The following is a 24,888-nucleotide window of genomic DNA, read 5'->3' as shown; positions in this document are numbered from 1 at the left end:
ACTAGTGGGTTCAAAGGCACCCATCTAGTTCGGTGGTGATTCAATCTCCTTCGACTTCCCCATTGACTCCCTTGAGTCCATCTCTTCCCCTTAGAATTTATTGTGTTCGGAAAAAAAAGTTCCCTAATTTACATGAGCATGAATGTTGTTTATACTCATTGATCTGACCGTTTGATGAGGTGCTCCAATTCATCACACGCATGAAAAGAACACGCAGCAGTAATGAAAGAACAAAACTCCACCGGTCCGCCAACCGCACTGCAAAATTGGAAGCTGACCATGTCATAATACAGTAGATGTCTGAAAGAGCTGGACCGAACCAAAAGACCGTAAAGCCAACTCTATTTCTTTTTGGCTAATTACTCCATCAGGGTAAAAAGTGAAATCCAAAGGTAGCATGGTCAGAAACAAAGGCACCAACGAATTGCAGCCACAAATATGTGCAATTATAGCAACCCATTAGCATAAAATCCATGTGAAATGACCAAAGAATCCACACACTAATAATGTTGATAGGGGACGAAATTCACTGTTCATCCAACCTATTTGCACCTTTATATTGTTAGGATATCACCAATTATTAATATCTTACCCACCTTGAACACACACACAAAAAAGCAAGTCAAAAATCATTTTCCTGCTTGATTGGACTACCTACTGGCCAGTTGTTGGATCCCTAAGTTGAAATTGTGTGCACAAATTGAGCTTAAAATTAGCACCATAAGCAAATTCCAAAAATTAGCACCATAAGCAACATTTTGACATTTTCTTATTCGAAGTAAACAAAATGTACAATTCATGCTGAGTTTGACCCATTAAGGGATATGTGCACATCAACCTGGCGGTCCCAAATATATAAATCAAGATCACTTCAGGCTGCTGCAAATATATAAATCAAGACCACATCAGGCTGCTGCAATATACAGAGGACTCCAAATTCAATGTTTCCAGTTATGAGGTTATATGCTCATTCAAAGGATGACTTTCTACTTGCCAATTGCACACCTACCTATAAATTATGTTAGAGCCAATTCAACAGGAGGATTAATTGGAGATATTTTGATGCCATGGCTGTCTTAGTCCTAGTTCTCTTTTCTTGTTTGGCCCTTTCATTGCCGCTACTGTCATACCCCAAAACTTATACTAGTTTAACAAAGGGTTCATCCCTGTCTACTCAAGATGCTTTAATTTCAAGCCCACATCCCACTTTCACGGCTGGCTTTTTCAGCGTTGGTGGAAATGCTTATTGCTTCTCTATATGGTACACAGATGCATATGATGGTACCTACACCACAGTTTGGATGGCCAATCGAGACCAGTCCGTAAATGGAAAGCATACTAAGTTTTTCCTGCAAGATTCTGGCAATCTTTTGTTGACAGATGCAGGGCAGCTTGCTGTCTGGAAAAGCAATACAAGATCAAATTCGTCGTTACGGTTGGAACTTCAGGAAAATGGTAATCTGGTTTTAAGTACTTTTGAGGGCGAAAATCTTTGGCAAAGTTTTGATTTTCCGACTGACACACTCCTTCCTGTGCAATTATTCACAAGAGACACTATTCTTGTCTCTTCCAGAAGCAAAACCAATCACTCTTCTGGCTTTTATAAGTTATACTTTGATGGAGATGGTATTCTTCGTCTTAGATATGAAGGTCCTGAAATAACTAGTGTCTACTGGCCAAACACTTGGATAACTATTGGGAGTGCAGGGAGGACCGCTTCTAACAGTAGCAAGATCGCAGTTTTAGATTCATCAGGCTATTTCCAGTCATCGGATCTGTTCCAATTTAACACCAGTGATTGTGGTGTTGGACCTCAGAGAAGAATGGTTCTTGACGTTGATGGGGACCTTCGAGTTTACAGCCTAGATAAGCAGAGTCAAAGTTGGCAAGTTACATGGCAACACAGTTCTGAACCGTGCAGGATCCATGGGATTTGTGGCTCCAATAGTTTATGCATCAATGATCCTGAGATTGGCAGACGATGCACTTGTCTTCCTGGATACAAAATGAAAAATCAAACGGATTGGACTTATGGGTGTGAACCGGATTTCCAGCTCTCATGCAATGATGAAAATGCTTCAGGTTTCCTCCAACTCCTTCATGTGGAATTTTATGGTTTTGATCTTGCCTACTTACCTAACATCTCCTTTGAGGCATGTAAAAGTGAGTGTTTAAAATATTGCGAGTGTAAAGGTGTTCAATACAAATTCAACTTAGACTTTGGCTACTATGATTGTTACGCAAAGACTATTTTATTCAATGGATACCGTTCACTAAATTTTCCAGATCCAATGTTCATAAGATTGCCCAAAGTTGAACTAGCCACAGTTGAAAATCCCAACCAAGATTTCAATTTGCAGTGCGCTAGTGTTGTCATACCCTTAGACAGGACGTATAAAAGAAAGAAACAAAATTGGATGAGGTCTTATCTATGGAGTACTTTGGGAGTAGGGTCTTTCGAGATCATCTGTGCACTTGCTTACTTGTTCAAAACTCGAAAGCGCTCCAATTCAAGAATGGAAAGTTACTTGCAGGTTGCAACTGGATTTAGAAAATACAGTTATGCTGAGCTTAAGAAGGCATCACGAAATTTCATTGAAGAAATTGGAAGAGGAGGGGGAGGCGTTGTATATGGAGGTGTCCTGTCAGATAATCGAGTCGCTGCAATCAAGTATCTCAAGGAAGCCATACAGGGAGAAGCTGAGTTCCTTGCGGAGATAAGCACAATGGGCAGGCTGAATCACATGAACTTGATAGAAATGTGGGGATATTGTGCAGAAGGGAAACATAGACTTTTGGTGTATGAATATATGGAGAATGGGACTCTTGCAAAAAACCTGTACTCTAATAAACTTGATTGGAGAAAAAGATATGAAATTGCTGTAGGTACAGCCAGAGGACTTGCTTATTTGCATGAGGAGTGCTTAGAGTGGGTTTTGCACTGTGATGTGAAGCCTCACAACATACTTTTGGACACCAATTATCAGCCAAAGGTAGCAGATTTTGGGCTTTCTAAGCTATTGACCAGAAGTGGCATCAACACTTCAAGCTTCTCCAGAATAAGGGGAACTAGAGGGTATATGGCACCTGAGTGGATTTTCAATCTGCCCATAACTTCCAAAGTTGATGTTTATAGTTATGGAATTGTTCTGTTGGAACTGATAACTGGAAGAAACCCCTCAGGTGGAAATATAAATGATGACAGCAATTCAGTAGAGCCAAGGAGACTTGTTAGTTGGGCGAAGGAGAAAATGCAGGAAGCTGATGGAAGAGAATCACCAACACCAATCATGGAAATTGTAGACCCTGCCATGAACGGAGACTTTGACATCGAAGGGATGAAAATCCTGGTTAAAGTGGCTTTGAAGTGCACAGAGGAGGACATAGATGCAAGACCTGCAATGAGACAGGTAGTTGACATTCTACTTCATCAAGAAAGTGTGTAAGAACTAGTCTAGTTGCTCAAAGTTGATGCAGGCCAACAATACTTTTTGTATCTAGCTAATCTTGCAAAGAATTTTCGTCCTACAAAGCTCACCCTTGATTATCGAACTTTTTGGGTAGAACCCACTATACTTCATTTCTCTTTAGTTAGTAGTTTCTTGAATAACTTTATAGACACCAAATCATTTCGATTGTTTAGCTTTTGACGAGTTTATAAAGATGTCTTTTTTATCACATTCTTACCTAGTCATTCAAATGTCGTATTCCCCATATTTGCCTCAAAATCTAGCTGGGAACGACAAAATGGAAAAATTTTGTTGCTTTGGTGGTTATTATTAGAGAAAAATACATATATACCCTGATAAAGTATAAAGTAAGAGGTATATAAAATAAAACTGATTTATCGTCTATAACATCTACCTATTCTGACCTTGCTACTAAGAAGGATGTTCACTTCTTAAAATATCCTATATATGTAGGTGGGAACAGGGAAAGGGGTCAGATTTATCCCGATAGGAGCAAGAGTGACAATACAATTTATAATGCTACAGGAGCAGGCATAGTAAGCAAAATTATACGAAAAGAAAATGGGGGATATGAAATAACCATAGCAGATACAGATGGATGTCTTATCCCCCCAGGACCAGAGCTTCTTGTTTCAGAAGGCGAATATATCAAATTGGATGAACCATTAATGAGTAACCCTAATGTGGGTGGATTTGGTCAGGAGATGCAGAAATAGTACTTCAAGATCCATTACGTGTCCAAAGCCTTTTGTTCTTCTTGGCATCTGTTATTTCGGCACAAAATTTTTTGGTTCTTAAAAAGAACTAGTTTGAGAAGTTTCAATTGGCTGAAATAAATTTCTAGACTTGCGCTTGCTTGTTTATACTTTTCTACGAGATGCTAGGAATTTCTTCTACCATATTGCTAGTCATAGTATGTAGATTTTGAAGAATCCTATTTGACTTTCACCCTATTTCTTTATTTTTTTAGTCAAATTGGGGCGACAGGGCTATGTTACTATTGCCCGATTTCAATGTTATAAAATGGATCAATAGTTTTAGATTCTAAATAGAATCCAATTGGTTAGATACCTGATAGAAGTAATCGGATAATAGAAGGGATATATGGGAAACAAACAATCTCTTCTAAAAGAGATTATTCGTCTTCCTAGTTTTCGACACAAGAAAGGGAATTTTCTAAACCCTTTTTTGTGGCAAAAGAGTACTGATTCTTGATCCTATTCTTCAATGATTCCTAGTCTTACATTCGTTTTGTCCAGATGTATCAGAGCTTTTTTCAATTTCTTATGAAATGAAAAACAAGAGGGGTTTTATTGATTAAATAGAACTTTTTATAAAAATTTTCAAATTGGATGAGATATTAAAATAAATAGAATAAAGTTCTATTGGTATTGAAAGTATTTGCAAATATCTAATCTACAAAAATATACATTCTATCATCCAAGAAATTGAGTGATTCCTTCTTTCTTCTAACTTTGAAATGAGAGTACCAATATATACTGTCAAGGGGTAAGTGTTCTGAATCACTTAATGAAGTTCATTTTTCAAAAACATCATCAGAAAAAAGAAATGAAGGTTTTTTGAAATAGTAGAAAGGGAAATCTATTTTGTCATTTAGACGAAAAAAAGTATGATTTTTAAGAACTCAATGGGTCCTTCCCATTCGAATCAACCAAAAAAAAGAAGGGAATCTCACCAAATTCTTATGCTCTCATGCAAACCATGAAAACGGGGTTGTGAGAGAGCAATACAAGTGTTGTGCTGCTAGGTGAAGTAGCCCGAATGCTGCACCCTAGATGGCGCAAGTCCAATAGCCAAAAGCATCACTAGTGTATGTGTGTGTGTATATATATATGTATGTATGTATCACTACGAGGCAAGATGGCCTTTAGTGACTTGTAATATTGTGGGGGTCATAAATACAAAACCGTTTATGACATCACTAAGCATGTTACATAAGAGGGGATAAAACTACATCGTTTAGCAACTTTTTGTGACTAGCACCAATTCAAGTCATAAAAAACCCAGCTTTATCTGATTTCTTTGGTAAGTAAAAAAAACAAAACAAAAAATCCAATGACATAAATAAAGTATCAAATTTCACTTACCAGATTTTTCCCTTGTAAAGTATCAAATTTTCACTCACCAGATTTTCACTTACCAAATAAAATAGAAAACGTATAGGAAACATTTCTTCTTCCCTCTTTCAATTTCTCATTTTGCATTTTGCCTTTTCCTCTCCCTCCGTATCAATCTCCATATCAACCTCTTTCAATTTTTTTTTTCTATTTTCCTCTTAATATTTTCCAATTTTCCTCTGTGTCAAGCTTTGAGAGTTTTCTAATTTTCCTTTGACCGATTTCACTTTGAGTCGAGTTGAAACCATTGTAGTGGATGCTTGGGAATTTTGTTTGATCTGAGAATTTTTCTGAATCTGGATAGGACCGAGATTCTTCAGGTTTTTAAGTTCATTTTTTATTAATATTTTTTTGTTTATTCTGCTTTTTTTTCAAGAATTTTAGATTGTTTTTCTTTACTTTTTATCACATTGTAAATTTGTAAAATAGGAATATGTTATTTCCTCACAATTCATGATTTTGTTTTTGGATTTTTAGTTCGATGATCTTGTTCGTTTATTTTCCTAAAAAGTTGACGAAGTTAGGTTTTTTCAACAAAATTGATGCTATGAAATTAGGTCTTGGACGCATGTACAAGAGATTAGGTTTAGTAGAAATTAGGTCTTGGATCATGTGTATGAAATTAGGTTGATGCAACAGTATTGATTAGCAGTAATGCAGATATTTTGAATAGGGCCAATTTGATGTCTGGAGAAGAAAATTGACAACTAAAAGTCATAATTGTCCTTCTTTATAGCAAAAAAAAAAACAAAAATTGACACGAAAGAAGAACTGTGAGGACCCGAAAATTTCCTTATTTTATATTATATTATTTTATTTCTTCGAATATATTTTCTTTACTTTACTTTATTACTTTAATTTCCTAGATATTTTTATAAGTGAGTAAAGTTTTTAAATTATTTTTCTTGTATAAGTAGTTCATGTTAAGTTCGTAGCGCATTATGGAAGTGGGACCCCCTAATGTGGTAAGAGCGATAAATTTTTGAAGATTAGGTGGATTTTACATAAAGGGATATACTTTATAAGGTGCTAAGGAATAATTAGAGGTTAGCTAGATAGTTTAATCTTTGAAAGACAAAGAGATGAGAATGAACCTAGGAAGGCCAAGTGTCGCGAAACTTTTGGAAGTTGGACTTTGACCAAGACTTTCTTAACTTTACTAAAACCAAAATTTGACCAAATTTCTTCCAATTTTTCTTAGCCTTGGCCGAAATATTTGAGAGGAAAAAAGGAAGGGATCTTCATCCTCAACCTCAAAAACTTGCTTGAATCTTGAGTTTCAACCATTGATTTTGCAAACTACTCCATAAAAGTTGATCACTAAGGAAGCTTAAGGGTTTTGGTGGAGTGATTTGGGAGGATAAAGGTCTTGGCAGCCTCTTTGCATAGGGTTCTAAGGTATTTATGGCAAGAAACTTTCCTCTACTTCTAATACTTGCATACTAGTGGTTTAGAATTGAATTTTGGTAGCTTTATGAGAAATTTGATGGTTTGAAGTGGTGATTTGGAAATTTACAGCTTTTATGGTAAAATTTCTGCCCTTGTATGATGCTTAAGGTTGGCCATGATTTGATAGCTTTGCCATGTGAAATATCTTGCTTTTATATGTTAGTTTGGCTTGCTTAAGGAAAATTCCAGCTTGTATGTGAAAATTTCAGCTTAGGGTTTCCAAAAATCAGCTTGTTTATGGTTGGTTTTGAGCTATAAATTTGCTATATTTGGAGGGTATTGTGGCCTTAATTAAGTGTATTTGATAGCTTATGATTTGTGGTTGCGATTGAGGTATAATTGAGATAAGATTTGGTGTTGATTTTAGGATGGAAAAGTAAAAAAAATAAGGGGAGGTGCTGTCCAAATTTTGGGGCCGCTTGTTTCCTTCAAATTGGGTGGATTTTGCGATAAACTTGCTTAAAGTGCTTGGTAACCCTATAAGCTTTACTTATGTGTTGAATTTTGGTTGAAATGAAGGACTCTTTGGTTGTTCATGTCCTTAGGTCCAAATGTTTCTTTTTCACTCCAAAATCACAATTTTGTATCCTTGCACTAGTAGTTAATATGGATAGGCATACGACTCATAGTCGAGCCTAAATTGTGAATTCCGTTCACTAGGTTTTGGATGTGGGGACCATAATTATTTTACCTTGGTTGTTCTTAGGACGTCCTAGTGACCAAGGGCATAATCCGGGAGGAAACTTTTGAAGTTATTTTTGCTTGAACTAGTGAGTTCTCGCATGACTTGTTGCTTAACTGATTTACGTGTGCTTGAAATTTATGACTTGAATGACTGTGACTTCCATTTATTCTGGACAAGATGAGGGTGTACTTTATCACACTCGTTTCTCTTCACTATTTGATTGATTTACTGTGCAAATTTGGATCTGTTACTTGTGCATGATTTGATGTCGTTTGGAGGCTTGTATCTAACGACCTTACTGTGAAATTTGAGCTCAACCTCATTGGTAGTTAATCGAATCGAGCCAGCAAGGGCTTGGTCGAGGTAGATTAACGAACCATGAGGAAACTGTTACTGATTCACTGAATACTGAACCTCCTGATGCTTGGTATACTCGAGTATTACCATCACTGTTTCTGCTTGGTGTTCGGGCCTGGTAAGGGGTATGTTTGGTGGACGAAAATTGGTGTAAAGTGGGGTCTACGGTCATGGTTGTTTCTTTAAATATTGACGGAGGGTCAACGGGTTTGGATCAAGTAATGCAAAAGGGGAAATTGGCACTTGAGAGCCATCTGTATCCTTTTACTTGAACTGCTCTGTTTAATTGTGGTGTTCATTCATCTCTTTATTTGATGTTTATATTTGATTGATTAAAAGTGTACTTTCGCGATTCTTGACTGCTTGACCTTTTGGTACCTCATTGGGCGAAAGTTCACCCCTGTTACCTTTATTTTCCTTACAAGGGACAAAATTTTGGGACCATGATTTTTGGAGAAAAGAGTTAGCTAGTTATAGTTGTTTTTGTTTAAGCTCCTCTGTAATAGTAAACCCTAATTGTATTTGTATAAATATGGATATTCTGGCTTGTACTTCAAGTTGACTTGTTGAAGACTCCAATGTATATATATATGCAAGAGTATGATTATGTATATTAAGTGTGATTGGTTGAGAATGCACGTTTCTATGGGTTTCAGTGAACTTTTCTTGATCCGTTGAAACCCTGGTGAGTGTGGAACTTGAGCGGGGAAAGAAAAAAAATTGTGGGGCTCTCTGCCTTGAATCAAGCCGTTAATTCGGTCATAAATCCGGCTAGAAAGTGGCCGGATTCTAACGTGGCTGTAGTTTCAATCGGTTTCCGTTGGAGTGTGTAATCGAAGTTCTATTGCACGTTTTAGTTTGGTAATAGTGTATTTGACTTAGTAGTCTTGGCGAGAGTTGAGCAGGCAGTTCGCTAACCCTTGGGTTACTCCCTAAGGGAAGGTGGGGCTGTCACAAGAACAAATAGTTCAATTATCATACTAGCTAACTAATCATGCTAGGAAACGTGACAAAGTTTATTAACTACTACATTCTGGTTTACATTGTTGTAAACTAGTGAGCTTAATCATGACAATATTATCATTGTTGTAAACTAGTGAGTTTTCATGGTAACTAATCATGTGCCTTCCTCCACATCCACATCTAAATCCTAATTCAAGAATTGCATCCTTGGATGACCACAAGATAAGATTAGATGATTTGGTACATTTAATCTTTAACAGATTTAATGTTGATTGTTCTTTCCTTATAGTTGAAGCATGTCTGCGTCATTATTATGGCTGAGTCTGCTAGTTATTCTCCTTTGACAAATAGTAGAGATTGCTAATTCCAACATTTGGCAAGACTAAAAAAATAATTGACTCCACAAGCCAAGATTATGTTTGTTGTTTTGCTTGTTGATTACCATTAAGTGGTTCTACTAATTTAGAAAAGGGTCCAAATCCAATAAGGATACAGCTTTGGTTCTTTCCCAGTTGTATCTACCAGGATGTTACCACCAGGGCTACATGAATTCTGTAACTTGCAAGTTGCAAGGGGAATGCTTTGATCAAATTCTAGAAGGCAAACAATTGTTTAGGGAACTATTTATTCTAGAAACAGGAAAAAAAGACCACCCATAACCCCTTCAAACAAAGGCAAAGAAAAGAGAAAAAGAAAAAAGAAAACCATTCAAGTTGGAATACCTTTTTCCTTTGGATCATTGAATCAAGGCCCTGGAAAAGAACTGTTGAGCTTTCCTTTTGCATATACATAAAAGAATCATACCTAGCACTACTACTATACTTTAGTAATGTCCTTCAAAAGTTGATCATGAAGTATGTAATATTTGACATGGAAGTGTTCTGTTGGCATTTCTTGTAGCTTCTCTACTATTGATGGGATCAGGTTGAGTGCTCAATTTGGTCAAGCAATTTTCAGTACTGATTAGCAATAATGCAGTTAGGAATAAATACAATACACAATTAGAGTTGTGATTGGGAGGTTCAATCTAGACACTTAGCAAGTTTTCAATCTTTGGCATTCTTCTTAAAAGGAAAGAGGCAATGAGGGAAAATGAAAGGTAAATTAGGCCAAATGAACTTAACTTGAATCATATTGATCCAACCAAAGTGTTTAGCAACCTTCTAATTTAGTCAATGACAATTGTTCTTTATTTACAAGTTATTCTTTGCTTGACAATCTTTTTGAAGCTTGAAACAAACAGCTAACACATTTAGTTAAAAGACATCAACCAAGACTCAATTCAACAGCTAACCTTGTTGTTGAATTGAGTCAAAATTGTTGCAAAGTTCTATTTCTTGCTATATACTATTCAAATATTTGAATGCAATACTACAAGTCTACTATTTTTTTTGTTAATTTTGAATTTGATATGCTTCTTTAATTCAATTTCAGTGGAATAATCATGTGCACTGTTAGGTAAGATGTATTATGCAGCTCTGGATGTGTGTGCTGTTAAGTGTTCCTAAATGATTGCTGGGCATTTATTTTGTGTCACTTTGCTTACAATTGAATGTTTCAATTAAGTGAAATTGTCGTTATAATGTTTACTCTTAAGTACTAAAGCCTTTATGAGATGCAAAGATTATTTATCAACATCTAACATATCTATAGCAGATATTTGTCAATGTCTTATTAATGCTAGGAGCTTTACTTTATTTTGTGAGCTTGCTTTATAACTTCCTTGGTTTTCTGTCTTTCCATCAAGAATGCTAAATTTTTTTTACAATAGTTTTGGCAATTTCTATGGATAAAAGTTGGATCGACATAGGAGATATTCGCTCAAAAGAGTATGTTGCTGGATTTGAGAAATTTTTGGAATTTGCTATGAAAAACTTGATAGATTATAACTCAACCATATGTTGTCCATACAATAAGTGTAAAAATAGATACTTCAAAAGTATAAGTGATGTAAAGTTTCACTATCGTCTTTGGGGATTTTACAAGGCTTATAAGATTTGGGTATATCATGGGGAAACTTATGTATCTCTACATGAAACTCAAAACCATGAATCTATGTTTTAGTTTATGGTTGGGATGTTTGAGGAGAGAATGGGCATGCATATTGATAGAGAATTTTTAAGTCAAACCTTATGATACGATTTATAGACCCTTGACGAGACTGGAATCGCCCACAAGCCCATGACCCTTAGAAAGGTAATAAAGTTTGGATTTGGCGGATTCGACACTGAACTTGGACAACACAAGAATGATTCGAAAAGTAGAATGGCGCCACAATCAAGTGTGTTGTTTGATTGATAAGTCAGTGATCGCCTAGAGTTAACTCTATGATGCTTAATAATGGCTTTCACAAGCCCTAGAAAACGCTGCACACAAAGAAACGAAATCTGAAAATTTATTAACTCATATTCAACTTTTAAAAAAAGCTAAACCAAGGCTTATTTATAGCCTTTTACATGACCAACTCCTAATCAACCTAGAACTTATTTAACTAAATATTAACTACTAAGAATTAACTCAATTTTGGCCAACTAACTCTAATATGGCTTAGTATGGTCAACATGACCTTTTAGTCATTTATTCCCTTAACTAACAACTCAACTTGATAAACTAAAGCTGCTGGAATTAATTTAAACAAACGAGACAAAGAAACTTGAACCACAAACTAGAACATTAAATAATCAAAATGACTCTTTGGCCACAAACTTGGCTCAACAACTTTCTTGGCTTTTTTGGTTGCTAGATAATGCATCATTCTCCTCCTCTTGAAGGCGATTTGCCCACAAATCAAAGCACGAATGGTTACAAGATGAATCACATGCCATCGGTTCAACCTTGTGATGATCATGAGCAACAACTGTACCCGACGCAAAAACCACCAATGGAAATGCTTGAAAGTACCGCTTGTAGCTCCTTGAAACTCATGAACCTGCTACAAAGGATGACCCTCCAGGTTTGATCCTTCACACGAAAACAAGCAATCAATGATGGCTAGTGTAAGAGTGCCCGAAGTTGTACCACTGGTTTCCATGAGATAAAGGTCTTCAAAATGGTGTGAGGTGTATTCCATGAAGCCAAACTCCTCAAACTTGAATAAGCTTGCAAGGTACGCAAACTGATTTGGTACACCATTAGCCTTATAGTCTCTATCTTCACGAAAAGACATAACAACAAAAGAGACTAAAATCAGATACCAAGCATGCATGTCCATGGCCTCTTGCTTAGCCTGCAAAAAAAGAAAGGAAACTAGTAGCAAATATGTTAATAAACAAGCTATTTTTGCTAGCTTTGTTCACTCCTTTAGCCAAGCACACAAGAGCATTTCTCTCTTCACCATTCTTGGCCAAGCTCTCCAACTGTCCCTCTTCATTCTTTTCCTTTTTCCTTAGCTCACACTCTAACTTATATTCCTCACTTAACCTCACTTGATCCTCATGCACCTGTCTAGAGGTAAGAGGAACAACTGTGATCTTTCTATTACCATACATGAAGGAATATTTATTAGCTCATCCGTCGAAGTTGACACCTTTGTTGAATTGCCAAGGATGACCTAAGATCACGTGACTTGCTTGTATTGGCACCACATCACATATCATTTCATCTTCATAATTACCAATGTGAAATGGCACTCGATCTTGTCTAAATATGCACACATCATCACCTTCATTAAACCATTATAATCGATATGGTTTAAGGTGTTTGTTAGTAGAAAGACCCAACTTCTTAAGCATAAGCAAACTCGCTATGTTTGTACAACTCCCACTATCAATTATCAAACTACACACTTTGTTCATGATTAAACAACGAGTATAGAAGATATTCTCTCTTTGCACACTGATGTCATCATAGTTAACTCGGGCAGCAAGTTTCTTCTGCATAACCAAACACCGTACTAGTCCATCAACAAGTTATTCCTTTTCCAATTCACCATCTTCTTCAACTAACGGTGGCGTATCCTTATATTTGTCCTCATCATCAGTCATAACCTCTCCACTTGGCAAAACAATCATGGCATGTCGGTTAGGACATTGAGAAGCTATATGCCTAAATCCTTGACACTTAAAGCACTCCTTGTCCCGATTACGTGACTTAGAAACTTCTTGGACAGCTTTAGTGTCTACCTTTGGAGCTAGCTTTGGAATAGTAGTTCTCGGCGGCCTTGGGTGTGAGGTTGAGGCTGTGGCTTCTTCCACTCTACTAGGCTACGAATTCCTCCAATTCCTAGTTTGGTAGTTGGTAGTTGGTATTTTGGCATGTACTGCCCCTCCTCTTGAGATGCCTTTCCACCTTGACAGCCTTATCCAGCATCTCACTAATATCTAGGTAGTGTTGGAGCTCAACTACCTCAGCTATTTCTGGTTTTAATGCATGCAAAAACCTCACCATGGTTGCTTCTAAATCCTCTTGCACATTAGCTCTCATCATGGCCATCTCTATCTCTTTGAAATAATCCTCCACAAACATATTGCCTTGAGTAAGATTTGTAATCGATTGTGCAAGTCTCGATGATAATAGTTAGGCACAAATCTCTTTCTCATCAATCCTTGCAACTCCTCCCAATTCTCTATAGCCCTCTCATGATTCCTTCTATGACTAAGGTGTAGTTGATCTTGCCATATAGATGCATAGTTAGTGAACTCCATAGCTGCAAGTTTTACTTTCTGCTCAGCTGTGTAACTATTACATTCAAAAACCATCTCAATCCTTCTCTCCCTGTGAGATGCCGAAATTTTACTTGTTTTATAGCTCGTAGTTGAACTCAGTTGCCTTGAATTCTTGGTTGATTTATTGATTCAATCATGATTTTTAACCTATTACCTTATTTAACTTGGTGCATGTTTAATTTGATGCATATTAAGTTTTATAGTGCATGATACTATTGTGACCAACTAGTGAGGTGTGTGCGATAAATCTGGAGGATTAGAGGGAGTTTTGTGCAAAAGGAATTATGTGACAAGAGTTGTTAAGAGTTAATTAGAGGGGCATTAGATATGTTTGTGATTGGAGACAATTGGAGAGACAAAGAGATAGGCTTGAACCATGTGGCACCACTTGTCAACCATCCATGGAATCTTGACCAAGACTAGAGTGCCTTCTTATTCAATCTAAGCTTTATTTCTTGACTAATCTTGCTCATTTTTTTCTTGCTTAGGCTGAAACTAGAGAGGAGAATGGGATAGAAAATAACTCAAGTTCTAGCCTTGATTTGTTGCTTGATTCTTGGGAAATCCAAAGAAAAATCTTAATCCACTCTATAGAACTTTGATTCAAGCTTGGAGGGAAGCTCTTGGTGAAGTTTTTGGAGGACGAAAGGCTTGAAACCTTCTTGTTTTGCATGCCATCATTGGGTTTGGAGGTAAAGAGGTGAACTTTACTAGAACTCCTAGTTTTTTTCCTTTCTTTTGAATTTAGTTAATATATGAGGTAATAGAAGCTAAATGAAGAACTTGTATGAGGATTTTATGACTTGTAGGTTATGTTGTCAATTTTCTAGCTTTGGTTTGAAATCTCCAGCTTTAGTGTTAAATGTCACGACCCTACCTCCCCCTAAGGCGAACCAGAGGGTTCGGCGGGCCGCCTGCCCAGCTCTCGCCGGGACTCAGTCGATCACTACAGTCCTCAAACAAATACAAGATAAAGTCTCAAATAAAAATCAAATATTCCAACATTTACATATCAAAAGCGAAGCGTCCACGCTTCCACTGCCACTCTGATCCTTGATCACAATTATTATACAGGAGGAAGTCCAAATCTTGACTATTACACATCCAATCAATTCTAAACGTTCAATACAATCCCGATATGAATGATTACACAAAAGGAATCCAAATTCAATCCATACATGAGATAATCCATGAATAAACACTACAAGCCACTCCTTCGCCTTGAGCCCTGTGGAGGGGAATAAAACATTTTGGGGTGAGCTAGAAGCTCAGCGAGTAACCAGTAAAATCAGTTATCAAATCAGTTGCACAATCGTTCATTTCAATGATGTCATTTCAATATGGAGTATCAATAATTCATGAAACATTTACAATGGAAAGCGATAGTAACATTCATGAAAAGGATACATTCGTTCTCATGTCATTTCATTTCATTTGGTTTCATTCGTGCATTCATTCACCCCGTCCCTGGCTTTTGGCCAGGCTCCACCAACCTACAAGATAATACTCGAGTATACCGAAACGTTCACCCAAGTTCCTAGTCGCCCGACCGAGTCCGCTTCTGGCTCGAGACGACCGGTAACAAGGGGCAATGGCCAGTTCAGCCCAAAAGGCTTACATTCATGCACAATTAACATTTCAATCGCTCAATCATTAAAATTTCACAATCACTTAGGCTAAGTGCGATAAAGTACACACTCGCCTCGAAAACTCGTTTAGCAATCATTGAAAGCAAAAGCAATAACAACAAGACACTGATATGCAAGCACGCATGATATGTAAGAAAACAGTTCCAAAATTAACTTTGCAAACAGCTCAAAAGTAAATAATGCGGGAAAGCGGTTCAAGAGTAAATTTGGAAACAGTTCAAAAGTCACTAATGCAAGAAACGGTTCATAAATAATTTTAGAAAGAGTTTGAGGTCACTCACCTCCACGGCTCACAATCCTCGTCCAATATAGCCAATTCCATTATTCAAGTCCAAGCCTTTCACTTGAAACTTAAGGTAACCAACGCTATTAAAAATCGGACAGCATTTCCCCTTAATTCCTTTATTTTCCAACCTACAATCAAACCCAATCACATAGCAATTAACCACAATTGCTCAAAACCAGAAAACAGTTTTGACGTCCTTTTGCGGTAATGGCACCAAAGGTACTACGAGTATCGGATGGAGGTCCAAGACCCACCGTTTCGAAGCTAAGAACCAGGGCTACAACAATGTAGAGGGTCACTCAGTCCAAATCCCAGCAAAACTAGGTCAAATATGCAAACTACCAATCCAGAACCGTAATTGCAGGTTTACAAATCACACTATGCTGTAATTAGTCCAACTCAGTCTATACAGGTCCAAATGCATTGATTCCAAAGGCATGCGGTAGCTAAGACATCAAGCTACATTTCATCAGAAGACACCAACATCCAAATCCAAAGTAATTCCAGTCAAAACAGACGATTACAAGCGCAGTTCGCACATTCTGATGAACCCAGAACAGCAACAGTAAAAATGACATATCTCATTCTACACTACTCCAATTGCCCTGAAATTTTACAGGCACCTCCAACACATCAATACCTACAACTTTCATGTTTTAAGAAAAGGCCAACTCGGCCTCTAACAATATGATACAAAACCGGACAGAAAGGGGGTTATGAAACCCTAACTTTTCACATTTCCTTCCAAATCCAAAATTGGTTGCAATTACCAATCATTTACACCTACTAGAGTCATTACCCCTCATTACCAACCATCATAAATCACCACAACATAATTCACATTAAACCAGAAAATTCCTCAATAAATTGAAAACTTCACCATCAATTCCTTCAACCCATGAAATACTCCACAAAATAACACACATGGCCACCACAAACCATTAATTAACCAATACTAGAACAAAAGTCACTTGTATAAACAACTCACCTCAAATTCAAGAGAGCTACCAACTTAGAGTTTCCCTTCAAAAACCAATCCGTCCAAAGCTCTTCAAACCTCCCATATGAGCCCTTGTGTGGAGTGAATTGAAAATCAATCGGTGAAAACCCAAGATTCAAGAGAAAATTGAAACTAGAATTTGAAAGGCTTTTCTTTCTTTCCTCTCAAAGCTCACGGTTGAGCAGGGACAAAAATGAGGACAAAAAGCAACCAAAACAAGATATTTATGAAGCAAAACTGCTGGTCAAAAGTTGGCAGCCGGACTGCCACGTCACAATCCGGCCGGAATCTGGCCGGATTTCCGGCCGGATTCTTGGCCGGTTTCAAGGCAGTGGCCGACTTCATTTTTTTTCAAAATGGCAAGGCAATCCGGCCAGGTATCCGGCCAGAAGCTGGCCGGATTTCCGGCCGGATTTGGCCCTTGTGTTTTATCAAAATTTTTTCGTTTCGTTTCCGAGTTGAAAAGCTGTGCTACTCCGCTCGTCCAACAAAGATATATACAAAATGAAAACCCTCCTTCATACGGGGCGTCACAATCTCCCCTCCTTAAAAGAATGTCGTCCTCAACATTCCACTTGCACTAATCAAGTCAAGAATCCCTTAGACGGCACTCAAGCCTCCAAACAAGCACTAAGAATCAAACAACACTTACTTGTCTGAATTTCGGTCCTACAAGCAATCACTTAACCATACCCACAGTCCGGCATCCTAAACTTCAAGCCTAGGATACACTACAGAGATCTGAAGCCTAAGCTCTGATACCAATTGTCACGACCCCACCTCCCCCTAAGGCGAACCAGAGGGTTCGGCGGGCCGCCTGCCCAGCTCTCGCCGGGACTCAGTCGATCACTACAGTCCTCAAACAAATACAAGATAAAGTCTCAAATAAAAATCAAATATTCCAACATTTACATATCAAAAGCGAAGCGTCCACTCTGATCCTTGATCACAATTATTGTACAGGAGGAAGTCCAAATCTTGACTATTACACATCCAATCAATTCTAAACGTTCAATACAATCCCGATATGAATGATTACACAAAAGGAATCCAAATTCAATCCATACATGAGATAATCCATGAATAAACACTACAAGCCACTCCTTCGCCTTGAGCCCTGTGGAGGGGAATAAAACATTTTGGGGTGAGCTAGAAGCTCAGCGAGTAACCAGTAAAATCAGTTATCAAATCAGTTGCACAATCGTTCATTTCAATGATGTCATTTCAATATGGAGTATCAATAATTCATGAAACATTTACAATGGAAAGCGATAGTAACATTCATGAAAAGGATACATTCGTTCTCATGTCATTTCATTTCATTTGGTTTCATTCGTGCATTCATTCACCCCGTCCCTGGCTTTTGGCCAGGCTCCACCAACCTACAAGATAATACTCGAGTATACCGAAACGTTCACCCAAGTTCCTAGTCGCCCGACCGAGTCCGCTTCTGGCTCGAGACGACCGGTAACAAGGGGCAATGGCCAGTTCAGCCCAAAAGGCTTACATTCATGCACAATTAACATTTCAATCGCTCAATCATTAAAATTTCACAATCACTTAGGCTAAGTGCGATAAAGTACACACTCGCCTCGAAAACTCGTTTAGCAATCATTGAAAGCAAAAGCAATAACAACAAGACACTGATATGCAAGCACGCATGATATGTAAGAAAACAGTTCCAAAATTAACTTTGCAAACAGCTCAAAAGTAAATAATGCGGGAAAGCGGTTCAAGAGTAAATTTGGAAACAGTTCAAAAGTCACTAATGCAAGAAACGGTTCATAAATAATTTTAGAAAGAGTTTGAGGTCACTCACCTCCACGGCTCACAATCCTCGTCCAATATAGCCAATTCCATCATTCAAGTCCAAGCCTTTCACTTGAAACTTAAGGTAACCAACGCTATTAAAAATCGGACAGCATTTCCCCTTAATTCCTTTATTTTCCAACCTACAATCAAACCCAATCACATAGCAATTAACCACAATTGCTCAAAACCAGAAAACAGTTTTGACGTCCTTTTGCGGTAATGGCACCAAAGGTACTACGAGTATCGGATGGAGGTCCAAGACCCACCGTTTCGAAGCTAAGAACCAGGGCTACAACAATGTAGAGGGTCACTCAGTCCAAATCCCAGCAAAACTAGGTCAAATATGCAAACTACCAATCCAGAACCGTAATTGCAGGTTTACAAATCACACTATGCTGTAATTAGTCCAACTCAGTCTATACAGGTCCAAATGCATTGATTCCAAAGGCATGCGGTAGCTAAGACATCAAGCTACATTTCATCAGAAGACACCAACATCCAAATCCAAAGTAATTCCAGTCAAAACAGACGATTACAAGCGCAGTTCGCACATTCTGATGAACCCAGAACAGCAACAGTAAAAATGACATATCTCATTCTACACTACTCCAATTGCCCTGAAATTTTACAGGCACCTCCAACACATCAATACCTACAACTTTCATGTTTTAAGAAAAGGCCAACTCGGCCTCTAACAATATGATACAAAACCGGACAGAAAGGGGGTTATGAAACCCTAACTTTTCACATTTCCTTCCAAATCCAAAATTGGTTGCAATTACCAATCATTTACACCTACTAGAGTCATTACCCCTCATTACCAACCATCATAAATCACCACAACATAATGATCACATTAAACCAGAAAATTCCTCAATAAATTGAAAACTTCACCATCAATTCCTTCAACCCATGAAATACTCCACAAAATAACACACATGGCCACCACAAACCATTAATTAACCAATACTAGAACAAAAGTCACTTGTATAAACAACTCACCTCAAATTCAAGAGAGCTACCAACTTAGAGTTTCCCTTCAAAAACCAATCCGTCCAAAGCTCTTCAAACCTCCCATATGAGCCCTTGTGTGGAGTGAATTGAAAATCAATCGGTGAAAACCCAAGATTCAAGAGAAAATTGAAACTAGAATTTGAAAGGCTTTTCTTTCTTTCCTCTCAAAGCTCACGGTTGAGCAGGGACAAAAATGAGGACAAAAAGCAACCAAAACAAGATATTTATGAAGCAAAACTGCTGGTCAAAAGTTGGCAGCCGGACTGCCACGTCACAATCCGGCCGGAATCTGGCCGGATTTCCGGCCGGATTCTTGGCCGGTTTCAAGGCAGTGGCCGACTTCATTTTTTTTCAAAATGGCAAGGCAATCCGGCCAGGTATCCGGCCAGAAGCTGGCCGGATTTCCGGCCGGATTTGGCCCTTGTGTTTTATCAAAATTTTTTCGTTTCGTTTCCGAGTTGAAAAGCTGTGCTACTCCGCTCGTCCAACAAAGATATATACAAAATGAAAACCCTCCTTCATACGGGGCGTCACAATCTCCCCTCCTTAAAAGAATGTCGTCCTCAACATTCCACTTGCACTAATCAAGTCAAGAATCCCTTAGACGGCACTCAAGCCTCCAAACAAGCACTAAGAATCAAACAACACTTACTTGTCTGAATTTCGGTCCTACAAGCAATCACTTAACCATACCCACAGTCCGGCATCCTAAACTTCAAGCCTAGGATACACTACAGAGATCTGAAGCCTAAGCTCTGATACCAATTGTCACGACCCCACCTCCCCCTAAGGCGAACCAGAGGGTTCGGCGGGCCGCCTGCCCAGCTCTCGCCGGGACTCAGTCGATCACTACAGTCCTCAAACAAATACAAGATAAAGTCTCAAATAAAAATCAAATATTCCAACATTTACATATCAAAAGCGAAGCGTCCACGCTTCCACTGCCACTCTGATCCTTGATCACAATTATTATACAGGAGGAAGTCCAAATCTTGACTATTACACATCCAATCAATTCTAAACGTTCAATACAATCCCGATATGAATGATTACACAAAAGGAATCCAAATTCAATCCATACATGAGATAATCCATGAATAAACACTACAAGCCACTCCTTCGCCTTGAGCCTTGTGGAGGGGAATAAAACATTTTGGGGTGAGCTAGAAGCTCAGCGAGTAACCAGTAAAATCAGTTATCAAATCAGTTGCACAATCGTTCATTTCAATGATGTCATTTCAATATGGAGTATCAATAATTCATGAAACATTTACAATGGAAAGCGATAGTAACATTCATGAAAAGGATACGTTCGTTCTCCTGTCATTTCATTTCATTTGGTTTCATTCGTGCATTCATTCACCTCGTCCCTGGCTTTTGGCCAGGCTCCACCAACCTACAAGGTAATACTCGAGTATACCGAAACGTTCACCCAAGTTCCTAGTCGCCCGACCGAGTCCGCTTCTGGCTCGAGACGACCGGTAACAAGGGGCAATGGCCAGTTCAGCCCAAAAGGCTTACATTCATGCACAATTAACATTTCAATCGCTCAATCATTAAAATTTCACAATCACTTAGGCTAAGTGCGATAAAGTACACACTCGCCTCGAAAACTCGTTTAGCAATCATTGAAAGCAAAAGCAATAACAACAAGACACTGATATGCAAGCACGCATGATATGTAAGAAAACAGTTCCAAAATTAACTTTGCAAACAGCTCAAAAGTAAATAATGCGGGAAAGCGGTTCAAGAGTAAATTTGGAAACAGTTCAAAAGTCACTAATGCAAGAAACGGTTCATAAATAATTTTAGAAAGAGTTTGAGGTCACTCACCTCCACGGCTCACAATCCTCGTCCAATATAGCCAATTCCATTATTCAAGTCCAAGCCTTTCACTTGAAACTTAAGGTAACCAACGCTATTAAAAATCGGACAGCATTTCCCCTTAATTCCTTTATTTTCCAACCTACAATCAAACCCAATCACATAGCAATTAACCACAATTGCTCAAAACCAGAAAACAGTTTTGACGTCCTTTTGCGGTAATGGCACCAAAGGTACTACGAGTATCGGATGGAGGTCCAAGACCCACCGTTTCGAAGCTAAGAACCAGGGCTACAACAATGTAGAGGGTCACTCAGTCCAAATCCCAGCAAAACTAGGTCAAATATGCAAACTACCAATCCAGAACCGTAATTGCAGGTTTACAAATCACACTATGCTGTAATTAGTCCAACTCAGTCTATACAGGTCCAAATGCATTGATTCCAAAGGCATGCGGTAGCTAAGACATCAAGCTACATTTCATCAGAAGACACCAACATCCAAATCCAAAGTAATTCCAGTCAAAACAGACGATTACAAGCGCAGTTCGCACATTCTGATGAACCCAGAACAGCAACAGTAAAAATGACATATCTCATTCTACACTACTCCAATTGCCCTGAAATTTTACAGGCACCTCCAACACATCAATACCTACAACTTTCATGTTTTAAGAAAAGGCCAACTCGGCCTCTAACAATATGATACAAAACCGGACAGAAAGGGGGTTATGAAACCCTAACTTTTCACATTTCCTTCCAAATCCAAAATTGGTTGCAATTACCAATCATTTACACCTACTAGAGTCATTACCCCTCATTACCAACCATCATAAATCACCACAACATAATTATCACATTAAACCAGAAAATTCCTCAATAAATTGAAAACTTCACCATCAATTCCTTCAACCCATGAAATACTCCACAAAATAACACACATGGCCACCACAAACCATTAATTAACCAATACTAGAACAAAAGTCACTTGTATAAACAACTCACCTCAAATTCAAGAGAGCTACCAACTTAGAGCTTCCCTTCAAAAACCAATCCGTCCAAAGCTCTTCAAACCTCCCATATGAGCCCTTGTGTGGAGTGAATTGAAAATCAATCGGTGAAAACCCAAGATTCAAGAGAAAATTGAAACTAGAATTTGAAAGGCTTTTCTTTCTTTTCTCTCAAAGCTCACGGTTGAGCAGGGACAAAAATGAGGACAAAAAGCAACCAAAACAAGATATTTACGAAGCAAAACTGCTGGTCAAAAGTTGGCAGCCGGACTGCCACGTCACAATCCGGCCGGAATCTGGCCGGATTTCCGGCCGGATTCTTGGCCGGATTCAAGGCAGTGGCAGACTTCATTTTTTGTCAAAATGGCAAGGTAATCCGGCCAGGTATCCGGCCAGAAGCTGGCCGGATTTCCGGCCGGATTTGGCCCTTGTGTTTTATCAAAATTTTTTCGTTTCGTTTCCGAGTTGAAAAGCTGTGCTACTCCGCTCGTCCAACAAAGATATATACAAAATGAAAACCCTCCTTCATACGGGGCGTCACAATCTCCCCTCCTTAAAAGAATGTCGTCCTCGACATTCCACTTGCACTAATCAAGTCAAGAATCCCTTAGACGGCACTCAAGCCTCCAAACAAGCACTAAGAATCAAACAACACTTACTTGTCTGAATTTCGGTCCTACAAGCAATCACTTAACCATACCCACAGTCCGGCATCCTAAACTTCAAGCCTAGGATACACTACAGAGATCTGAAGCCTAAGCTCTGATACCAATTGTCACGACCCCACCTCCCCCTAAGGCGAACCAGAGGGTTCGGCGGGCCGCCTGCCCAGCTCTCGCCGGGACTCAGTCGATCACTACAGTCCTCAAACAAATACAAGATAAAGTCTCAAATAAAAATCAAATATTCCAACATTTACATATCAAAAGCGAAGCGTCCACGCTTCCACTGTCACTCTGATCCTTGATCACAATTATTATACAGGAGGAAGTCCAAATCTTGACTATTACACATCCAATCAATTCTAAACGTTCAATACAATCCCGATATGAATGATTACACAAAAGGAATCCAAATTCAATCCATACATGAGATAATCCATGAATAAACACTACAAGCCACTCCTTCGCCTTGAGCCCTGTGGAGGGGAATAAAACATTTTGGGGTGAGCTAGAAGCTCAGCGAGTAACCAGTAAAATCAGTTATCAAATCAGTTGCACAATCGTTCATTTCAATGATGTCATTTCAATATGGAGTATCAATAATTCATGAAACATTTACAATGGAAAGCGATAGTAACATTCATGAAAAGGATACGTTCGTTCTCCTGTCATTTCATTTCATTTGGTTTCATTCGTGCATTCATTCACCCCGTCCCTGGCTTTTGGCCAGGCTCCACCAACCTACAAGGTAATACTCGAGTATACCGAAATGTTCACCCAAGTTCCTAGTCGCCCGACCGAGTTCGCTTCTGGCTCGAGACGACCGGTAACAAGGGGCAATGGCCAGTTCAGCCCAAAAGGCTTACATTCATGCACAATTAACATTTCAATCGCTCAATCATTAAAATTTCACAATCACTTAGGCTAAGTGCGATAAAGTACACACTCGCCTCGAAAACTCGTTTAGCAATCATTGAAAGCAAAAGCAATAACAACAAGACACTGATATGCAAGCACGCATGATATGTAAGAAAACAGTTCCAAAATTAACTTTGCAAACAGCTCAAAAGTAAATAATGCGGGAAAGCGGTTCAAGAGTAAATTTGGAAACAGTTCAAAAGTCACTAATGCAAGAAACGGTTCATAAATAATTTTAGAAAGAGTTTGAGGTCACTCACCTCCACGGCTCACAATCCTCGTCCAATATAGCCAATTCCATTATTCAAGTCCAAGCCTTTCACTTGAAACTTAAGGTAACCAACGCTATTAAAAATCGGACAGCATTTCCCCTTAATTCCTTTATTTTCCAACCTACAATCAAACCCAATCACATAGCAATTAACCACAATTGCTCAAAACCAGAAAACAGTTTTGACGTCCTTTTGCGGTAATGGCACCAAAGGTACTACGAGTATCGGATGGAGGTCCAAGACCCACCGTTTCGAAGCTAAGAACCAGGGCTACAACAATGTAGAGGGTCACTCAGTCCAAATCCCAGCAAAACTAGGTCAAATATGCAAACTACCAATCCAGAACCGTAATTGCAGGTTTACAAATCACACTATGCTGTAATTAGTCCAACTCAGTCTATACAGGTCCAAATGCATTGATTCTAAAGGCATGCGGTAGCTAAGACATCAAGCTACATTTCATCAGAAGACACCAACATCCAAATCCAAAGTAATTCCAGTCAAAACAGACGATTACAAGCGCAGTTCGCACATTCTGATGAACCCAGAACAGCAACAGTAAAAACGACATATCTCATTCTACACTACTCCAATTGCCCTGAAATTTTACAGGCACCTCCAACACATCAATACCTACAACTTTCATGTTTTAAGAAAAGGCCAACTCGGCCTCTAACAATATGATACAAAACCGGACAGAAAGGGGGTTATGAAAC

The 24,888-nt window shown here is 38.5% G+C and overlaps 1 protein-coding gene across 1 annotated transcript; it reads left to right on the top strand.

Annotated features, from left to right (window-relative positions):
• Nucleotides 1-1,067: 1,067 nt before the first annotated feature.
• LOC113777218 (putative receptor protein kinase ZmPK1) lies at nt 1,068-3,496 on the top strand. Its single transcript, XM_027322254.1, has one exon. It carries the CDS (start codon nt 1,068-1,070, stop codon nt 3,444-3,446), a length of 2,379 nt encoding a protein of 792 aa, XP_027178055.1. The 3' UTR covers nt 3,447-3,496.
• Nucleotides 3,497-24,888: the final 21,392 nt, after the last annotated feature.

This window comes from Coffea eugenioides, chromosome 7 (genome assembly GCF_003713205.1).
Source record: "Coffea eugenioides isolate CCC68of chromosome 7, Ceug_1.0, whole genome shotgun sequence".
NCBI lineage: Eukaryota > Viridiplantae > Streptophyta > Magnoliopsida > Gentianales > Rubiaceae > Coffea > Coffea eugenioides.
This window is presented reverse-complemented; position numbering and strand designations above follow the sequence as displayed.